Below are 9,681 nucleotides of genomic sequence, written 5' to 3' on the forward strand. Positions count from 1 at the left end.
GCACACACTAAACTCACCTCATTACAACAGCTTTCTGCACCCCCCTGCTACCACAACTACTGGTTTTAGCACACTATCTTAATCACAGCTAGCGTGGCCATGTCTACCTGAGCCAGAAATTCCACCCGCAGCTGGGCTAACAGTCCCCAGGGAGGGGGACAGAGCAAGATGCCTCTGATCTGTACTGTCCCAGGCTCAGTACAGGAGAAGACCTTTAAACATATTAAAAAGTGTTTTTATTACATAATCTTTGAAATATATTCTTAAAAAAGGAAACAGGATTACAATGGTGGATGCAATACTGGCTGAGGTCAAATCCAATAAGAGTCCGCGTGCGAGGAGATACTCAAAAAGCTCCTCTACTCATATTCCTCACACAGTGTCTAATCAGGAGAGATCATCCCCATGGAGAAATCCAGCCTCAATTAATTATCCCACCATCCTATGATCAGTGCTTCCCCACCCCACCCTTCCACGAAGATGGTATAAAAAGCCATCTTCCATGCCCAGAAAAATTAGTGGGGGGAGGGAAAGGGTAAGGCGTTAGAACCATTTATGTTTAGATTTGTCACCCAAGACCTTCACTCAGTAGCACACTATGATTTTAAAACAGGAAAGGCTAAGACCATCTCCCAGAGCTTGTTTCAAGGCAATTTGTCTGTACTGAAGGGGCAGAAGCAGTGCTTCAGAGGGTCTTGCCTTTGCCCTCAGAGATGACTTCTCCAGGCCGTGCACGCATGTACCACTCCACCCAGGCACCATCATAGATAGCCACCTCTGGCTTGCCACAAAGGTAGGCTCCCAAGGCCACGTGGCAGGCAGTGACTCCCGAGCCACATGTGGCTACCACTGGCTTTGAAAGGTCCACTTTCTTCTCCTGGAATAAGCTGCGGATCGCCTGAGGAGTCTTCTCAAAGCCAGCTTCTGTGAGAAAATCCAAGAAGGGGATGTTCACGGAGCCAGGGATATGACCAGGCTCAATTCCTGGAGGAAAAGAAAGGGACCAATGCAGACAAATTAATCTTTACATCGTGGAGGGTCCCACCCCTTCCTGAAAACACACTCTCTCACTCCCCCCTCCCTCTACACTAGGGGTCTCAAACTCAATTTACCTTGGGGCCAGTGCCAGTCCTCAAATCTTCCTAGTGGTCCAATGGGCACCCCGCTCTGGTAGGACTCCAGGGAGAGGGCCAGGTGTCTCTGGGTGTCTCCCAGCTCCACCTGCTGGCCCACGTGCTGCTTCCCCTGGGCAATTTAACAACACTCCCCTCCCCTGGGTAGCACGGTGGGGCTAGAGTGGCTTCCGGCTGCTAGCTCTGTTCCTGTGGCCTGGGGGAGGTTCATGCAGAGCTATCCTGTCCATAGGAGAGTTCAGTGTGACTGCCCTCAGCCCTGGGCTTTGAGGAGCCCTGCAGCGGCTGCCCCCAACCATTTTATGGACAGGATGATCCCTCCATACTCAGGTTAGCCCATGGGGCCCTGGGCGGGCAGGGGCCAGCAGCAGGGGTAGGGCCCCCCTGTACTCGCCACGGCAAAGCAGAGCTATGCACAGCCTGCTCTGCTCCACTGCAACTCCTGCTGCAAGCCCAAGCCAGGCCCCCCAGTAAGCCCCAAAGCCGTGCCCCTCAGGGGAGGGGGCCTGCGGTAAGGGATCCATCCAATGGGGGTAGGGGCAGAGGAAGCGGTGCAGGGGAGCAGGTAGAAGCCAGTGATCGATTTTAAGCCAGCTCTTTGCAGAGCTGCCTGCCCCCTCCCCAGCACTGCTGCTGCTGTGGTTGGGAGGAGGGGAGGGGAGGGGAGGGGAGGGGAGCAGGTGGCTTTACAGGAGCCAGTGCTCATGGGGAGCCTGCTCAAAAGCCGTCAGCCCCTAAGCACTGGCTCCCGCTTGCTCTCCATCCCCGCTGCCTCGGATACAAAGGCAGCAGGGAGGGGGCTTGCATGTAACCATGAAGTTTAACCAATGAGCTTAGGTTCATCGGTGAGTTGTTTAAACAAATACACTAGCACATCCCTAGACCGGATCAGAGGCTGGACTTGGGGGAAGAGTACGGGGACACACACCCCCTCCTCTGTGCCAATAGCCATGCATGGGCCAGATGGTGGAAATGCTTGGGCCACAGATGGCCCCTGGGCTGTGATATTTAAGACCCTTGTTCTAGAGCCTCTGCACAAGGCTACTGTGAGGGTTAATGTCTGTATGTTTGACTACAAAGCATCATATAAAAACTAACTAGTATTAAAGGTATAGGGGGGAAGAGGGGAAGAGAGCTATATTCTCTCTCCTCTCCCCAGATCCCCAAGAACTTGACCACACTGCTGCCTTGGAAACATGAGACTCTGCATTCATCCTCAAATATACAGCTTCTTTACTACTTGTATGGGCTGAAAGCCAGTCTCTGGTACCAAGACCAGCTCAGTGCAGTTCAAACAGCTAGGAGTGGGAAAAGGAGCACCCTTTTGCAGGCACATGTGACAGAGCCACACTCTATACCACACCTCTTCTATGTGCCTGATTTGAGACTCAGCTGTGGAAGCAGGTGAATCAGCTGAGAAGCAAGATAGTTTTAGAGTGAAGGCACGGAATGGGACTCAGCAGATTTTATTTCCATTCCTTCCTTTACCATACATATCGGCTACGTCTAGACTGGCATGATTTTCCGGAAATGCTTCTAACAAAAAGTTTTCCGTTAAAAGCATTTGCGGAAAAGAGTGTCTAGATTGGCAGGATGCTTTTCCGCAAAAGCACTTTTTGTGGAAAAGCGTCCGTGGCCAATCTAGACGCACTTTTCCGCAAAAAAGCCCCGATCGCCATTTTCACATTTTCTCTGCTGTCTACACTGGCCCATTTGCGCAAAAGTCTTTCAGAAAAAGACTTTTGCCCGAACAAGAACAGCATAGTATTTCTGCAAGAAGCACTGATTTCAGACAGTAGGAAGTCAGTGCTTTTGCGGAAATTCAAGTGGCCAGTGTAGACAGCTGGCAAGTTTTTCCGGAAAAGCAGCTCATTTTCCAGAAAAACTGGCCAGTCTAGACACAGCCATCCTGTTTGTCTTTAGACCTGTATCCTAGTCCACCTGAGCCTCAGATTCACAGCAGAACTGCTTCCTCCTTTCCTGCAGCATATGGAGACCAGAACATTTGTCTGCCTTGGCCATTTAGGTTGTAAACTCTTTGTGGCAAGGCTATCTCCTACCAGGGGTTTGTACAGCGCACAGCAGAATTGAGCTTTCTGCGTGCTACCCATACTAAAAATCATAATCTACAGTAAATCTGGCTGTCAGATGGAGGACTTCACAGCCAGGATTAAAGACTCAGGGCTTCCTGATGGCACAGATGCAACAATTAAACATCTTGTGCTTGGTGTCATAAGTCCTTGCCCCATGAATGTGTTTTAAACAAGCATTTCCTGTAGCATATGGAGACCAGAACAGTGTGCGTGGCAAACAGATGTAGGTAAGCAAAGACAGCATCCACAAAGATGCTAAGCAATCTCCACTTGAAATCCATCTTTAGAACAAATGAGTTTCTATCCTGAATAGGGATGTGAATGGCTAGACACTTCCCCCTGCCCTCCCGCCACCACTCAGAAAGAGGCAGCAAGTTGGGGGGAGAGAAGGAGAGGTGATTCAAAGCGGCAGTGCCGCATGGAGCCCAGGGCCAGATCCTGGGCTTCATGTGGTGCTGCTGCTTTGAAACACTGCATGCAGCCCGGGGCCAGCTAGCGAGTCCCCAGCTGGCAGTGACAGCACTGCACTGAGCCTGGGGATCAGCTGGGGACTGCTGACCCTAGGCTCCATGCAGCGCTGCTGCTTTGAAATGCCCCAGGGAGCACAGGGCCAATGGGGGACTGCCTGAGTCCCCTGTTGGCCCCGTGCTCCCTGCAGCGCTTTTACTTTTGAAGTGTAGTAACAGCCCTGGGACCGATGCTACACTTCAAAGGCAGAGGCACTCTATCAACTAATTGAATAGTCAATGCAAATTGCATCGACTATTCAATTAGCCCGTGAATCTAAATTAACACCCCTAATTCTCTACCTTCAGAGAAGAGTGAGAGTCACACGTTGTGCCGTCAATGGACCTCATATTCGTTATAGTGATGGCTAAGCAGATGCGTTACCTTCTCTGGGTTCTGCTTCTGTCCCTCTGAACCGCCCTGCAGAGCGAGCATCCACCAGCTGGAAGGCATGTGACTCTATGTTCTCATTTATGTCCTCATGGGTCTTCACCAGTGACGTGTCCAGGGAGGCATGGAACTCCACAGGAACGGCTCGACTCTTGCCAGAGCTCAGCGGATACCCCTCCAGCTGCCAGTTCTTCAGCCCACCATCTAGAAGGGAGACGGCATGGTGCCCAAAGGCCCGGAACATCCACCAGACACGGGGAGCAGAGAAGAGACCCTGATCACTGGCGTCATACACCACCACGTGGGAGTCGTTCCCCACACCTAATTTGCCCACATACTCCGTAAACTCATCTGCAGTAGGCAGCATATGATCATATGGTGATGTGCGGTCACTGCATTGGTCAATGTCAAAGAAAGCAGCACCAGGGATGTGACGCTCCTCAAACTCATGCCGGGGGTCACGCTTCATCTTCGGAAGATACCAGGATGCATCCAGGATCTTCACGGCCTGTTCAGCCTGAGGGGATTTGATGGTTTCTGAGAGCCACTTAGCCGACACCAGTGCCCGATAAAGGAATTGCTGAGACATTGCTCCTGAGTCCTGGCCAAATACAAAGAGTCTCTCTTGGGTTTTCTGAAGGGGAGGAAAAATGAGGGATTAGTGACAGGAGATATCAGGGTGAACTATTGGAAAAAAGAGTAAGCTCCTCTTTGGGGGGGGGAGGAGGAACTGTGTTTTTCTCACCGTGTACAGCACCTTGCACAACGGACTCTTGAGTACTATAACAATAAAAAAAATAGTAGAAGAAAGGAACACGTGCCCCAAGTTACAGTATACAACTACACCTCTGCTTCACTCTGTGCATGCCAGGCCAAAATCAGCTCTGCTGTGACACCTCTGGGGCTAGGTCAGAAATCAATGTGGCAGTTCAAAGATCATGAAATGAAGTTAAAGACAGAGAAATCCAGGGAAAGGAGCACCTGCAGAGTCTGTCTGATACTAGACTAAGCCAGCTGTATGTGGCAGGAGCCTGAATTCAAAATCAGGGAGAGAGAGCTCCTGTGTGTGTACTTTAGCAATTACAATTTTGCTGGGGACACAGGTCAGTGGTACATCTCCCAGATGCTACCACCAATCACTAAGAACATTGGCCAGTCCTGCACCTGCACTGTATGTGTCAGAGCCAGCACCCTGGACCACACAAACAGGAGCTCTGCACACAAGGGTCCCAAACCCTGAATTAAAGACTGCAATCTCCCTATTTAAAAAAGCTGCTCATTTCCCCTGATCCCAGTTTTGCTGCTGTACTCTGCCAGCACTGTGGCTTTCCTACATCTCCCTGCCCCTTGCCACAGGAGCATGAGAGGAGGGAGGAGGGGTGCGCAGCTTTGGGAAGAGTCTTCACTTTCCTGACAGGCCTAGAAAGAACTCCAGGCAGAGCTGCCCCTTCTCATCTGGCTGCCCCAGCAGCATAACCCCTGCCCTGGCAGCACGGCACCTCGGCTGTGTCTAGACTGGCATGATTTTCCGGAAATGCTTTTAACAGAAAAGTTTTCCGTTAAAAGCATTTTCGGAACAGAGCATCTAGATTGGCACAGACGCTTTTCCGCAAAACGCGCTTTTCCGCAAAAAAGCCCCGATCACCATTTTTGCAATTGGGGCTTTTTTGCAGAAAACAAATCTGAGCTGTCTACACTGGCCCTTTTGCGCAAAAGTTTTGCGCAAAAGGACTTTTGCCCGAACGGGAGCAGCATAGTATTTCCACAAGAAGCACTGACACTCTTACAAGAGATCGTCAGTGCATTTGCGGAAATTCAAGCGGCCAGTGTAGACAGCTGGCAAGTTTTTCTGGAAAAATGGCTGATCTTCCAGAAAAACTGGCCAGTCTAGACACAGCCCTCGGGTTTCCCTTGCCAAGTATGTTGCACAGAAGCAGGAGTGGTCAGTGATCAGAGGGACTCATGGTAGCACCCTGAAGGTGTCCTGCCTCCCTGTGCCCCCAGCAAAACTGTAATTGCTAAATTACAGCCTCTTCCGTGTACTTCCTGGGAGCCTGCCCCCCACCGGCACCACTCACCTATGCTGAGTGACGCTCATTCAAGGCCACTCGCGTGCCTAACCCGCACCTACAGGACACTAACTGGGGACCACCCCTCCCCAACCAGGTTTAAGGGACGGTCCCTGGGGAGGACTGCAGCGCACGCAAAAGCCTGCCCGTAAGGCCTGGCACACGCTCCCTCCCAGCCACAGCCTGCTAGGAGCGGAGCCTCTGCGCCCCGGAGCAAAGCTCGGCCTGGGGAGCCGCAGGGGCGCGGATCCCACGAACCCGCACGTGATCTGCCCGCTCCCCTCGAGCGGGGCCACCGCCCGTACCTCCGTGCCCCGCCTGGGTCGCGGCCGCTCAGCTGGGAACTGACACGCGCGCCGGGGCGCCTCCCCCAGCGCGCCGCGCTCCCACCCGCCCTCTGGCGCGAGACGCGCGCTCCGGGGCGGAGACAAGCGCCACCGCCCACCCGCCTGCCCAATCCGGGCAAGGGCTGCGCGGGCAAACCAACCCGGGGGGGCGGGGCTCGCGCCAACCCGCAGCAGACCCCCCAGGCTCCCAGCGGGGGGGGGGACCGGGGCACGTTTCCGCCCCTCTCCCGCGCAGCAATGGGACGCGCCGCCCGCAGGGCGAGAAGGAAAGCAAAGGAGCCAAAGGCGCTTTGGGCGAGGAGGGCGCGGCCGCCGTGCTGAGTCAGGGCCGCAGAGGAGGGACGTGCCGGGGCAGGGCCGCGCCTGGGGGCACAGCGCGTGGGCTGCCTAGCGAGCTGCGTGTAAACGCTGCCCTTGCACACGCGCGCCGCGCCCGGATCCAGCCCCTCCTCTCCGCCCGTGTGCTCGCCATACGGGGTAGCTAGCGCTGGGGGCGTCTCCCGCTGGGGGTTTAGCGCTGAAGGGGGCGGGCTGTCTCGGAAGCTGCTCTTCCAGCACTAGGAGTCTTCGTGCAGCAGTTTCCTGTACCGAAGGGCAGTCTCTTGGTCGTGCTGTGCAGTCACATGCCAGCTTGTCTTTGGCTAGGGTCCCTTATACTGTGGGGCATCACCTTGTCCGAGCCCACGGTCCTCGTTTCCTGCGGCGCCCGGCTCTTTTGGAAGCCGAGGTGGGCAAGGTGGTTTTTATGGCTCTGGCTCTCAAGCTCTCCAGATTACTACAACCAATCGGGAGTCTGGTTTGTCTTCTTGCATACTCCCCCCACCCTCCAGTTACCTCACACGTCAATTAAAACAACGCTCAAAAACTGCAAGTGGCCCCTTAGCACCTTAGAGACTAACAAAAATGTAATAGAAATGTAGCCGTGTTAGTCTGGTGTAGCTGAAGCAAAATACAGGACTATGTAGCACTTTAAAGACTAACAAGATGGTTTATTAGATGATGAGCTTTCGTGGGCCAAACCCACTTCCTCAGATCAAGTAGTGGAAGAAAATAGTCACAACCATATATACCAAAGGATACAATTTTAAAAAAATGAACAAATATGAAAAGGACACATCACATTTCAGAACAGGAGGGGGATGTGGGGGGGGGGGAGGGGGGGGGAGGAAGGAAGGTAAGTGTCTGTGAATTAATTATATTAGAGGTGGGGAGAGTCTCTCAATGACTTAACCACCTGCATTCTGCTACAAAGACCTTTTACATCTGCACTTGAAAGGGAATCCTCTGAACTGTCATTCATGTTAAAATTCGACACTCTCCGAGAAGGAATGAACAAAGACTCTAACTATCTTACCCATTACCATGATAGCTTCCCCAATTATCACCTCTAATACCATTTACTCTCCCCACCTCTAATATAATTAATTCACAGACACTTACCTTCCTTCCTCCCCCTCCCTTTCCCTTTCCTGTTCTGAAATGTGATTTCTCCTTTTCATATGTGTTCATTTTTTTTAATTGTATCCTTTGGTATATATGGTTGTGACTATTTTCTTCCACTACTTGATCTGAGGAAGTGGGTCTGGACCACGAAAGCTCATCACCTAATAAACTGTCTTGTTAGTCTTTAAAGTGCTACATAGTCCTGTATTTTGCTTTAACAAAAATGTATGAGTTTTCCTGGGCAAAACCATCTTCTTCAGATGATAAATATGAAGCAGGAGGCACAGAGGGGCAAATGTAAAGCAGAAAAAGAGTAGGGGGGGGGAGACTAGCATGTTTACCCCTCTGAGACCTCTTTAGTGTTTGCCCCAAGTTAGGCATAGGCAGCAGTGGATGGATCGCTCAATGACTGCCTCTTCCTCTGAAGCATCTGGCACTGGCTACTGTCAGAAGATAGGATAGTGGGCTAGATGGATCTTTGGCCTGTCCCAGCATGGCCTTTGTTTCTTAAATAACTACTGGCTTACAAAATCAGTATAAAAATACAAAAATGTCACTGCACACTGTTACTGAAAAAATTTCTGATTTTTGCATTGTTACCACAGAATTATATAGTACATCAGTTGGAATATAAAACTTACATTTCAGTGTATAGTATACACGGCAGTATAAACAAGTCATTATATGACATTTTAGTTTGTACTGACTTTGTTAGTGCATTTTATGTTGTTGTTAAACTAGGCAAATACCTAGATGAATTGTACTCCCGGGAAGATCTCTGCCTATACACCTACCATTGGTAGAGAGCCACAGTTTTATGGGACCTGCTTTTGTTGGTGAGAGAGACCAACTTTTGAGTGGCACAGAAGTTGGTCCCATAAATAATAGAATCTCACCCAGCTTGTTGCTGTAATATCCTGGTACCAATATGGTTACTAGACTGCACAGTTTCATGGTTGAGATTCACCCTTTGCCCTAACACCAATTTAGCTAGTCATATAACTGCTCTGTCAATTCTAGAGTCTATTTTCACCTTGTTACCTCCCTCCCCACTGTCAAGGTTTCAGAATTATGTGCCACAGGAGACTGAAGGTAGTTCTTTATTCCCAGTTCCTTTCTGGTGGTGCCAGCTCCCTATTCATGATTCCAAGCTCCGTATTCATAGGCCAAAATTATATTTCAATGTAAGATTACATGTTTAGAAATAGCACCAAATTAACGTGATGGAATATGATAAAGATACATGAGTAATTAGTTAATGATTACTTATACAAGCAAATAAGCTGGTAGTTGACTTACTGTGCTGACAAACTTAAGCCTCCAGTTACCTGAAATGACACGTGCCTGTGACCAACAGTTTCTTCTGTAGGAGCTGGGACAGGCCGCACATGATTCAATCCATAGTTCCTGCTCTTTTTTCTGCTACATGTCGTGGTCTAGCCTGCCCCACTGCTATCTTGTAAATAGGGCTTGAATAAAGCTATGAGCTGACTAATTACATAGCTACAGGTTGGACCTCCCTAGTGCCCGGCACCATCAGGACCTGGCCAGTCCTGAATGAGAGAATTTTCTGGATATGGGGAAGTCTTCTGCCATTGGCCCCTAAGCCCATCACCTGCTGCTGGCATTCTGCCCTAGGAGGCACCCTGCCTCGCCCTCTCCCCCAAACTGGCTGGACTGCTTGCCCAGCTACTGCTGG

General features: G+C 50.9%; 1 protein-coding gene across 2 annotated transcripts; it reads right to left on the reverse strand.

The window, feature by feature from the left end:
• Positions 1 to 213: 213 nt before the first annotated feature.
• Positions 214 to 7,288, reverse strand: MPST (mercaptopyruvate sulfurtransferase). Of its 2 annotated transcripts, none has more exons than XM_075937612.1 (3): positions 7,210 to 7,288; positions 4,118 to 4,757; positions 214 to 984 (listed from the first exon to the last, which is right to left on the reverse strand). In XM_075937612.1, exons 2-3 carry the CDS (start codon positions 4,710 to 4,712, stop codon positions 686 to 688), a joined length of 894 nt encoding a protein of 297 aa, XP_075793727.1. In that variant the 5' UTR covers positions 4,713 to 4,757; positions 7,210 to 7,288; the 3' UTR covers positions 214 to 685. The 2 variants fall into 2 exon arrangements, with proteins under 2 accessions (XP_075793727.1, XP_075793716.1); XM_075937601.1 differs by lacking the exon at positions 7,210 to 7,288 and adding an exon at positions 6,498 to 6,627.
• Between the last annotated feature and the right edge of the window lie 2,393 nt (positions 7,289 to 9,681).

Source organism: Pelodiscus sinensis, chromosome 1, assembly GCF_049634645.1.
Source record: "Pelodiscus sinensis isolate JC-2024 chromosome 1, ASM4963464v1, whole genome shotgun sequence".
NCBI classification, from domain to species: Eukaryota; Metazoa; Chordata; order Testudines; family Trionychidae; genus Pelodiscus; species Pelodiscus sinensis.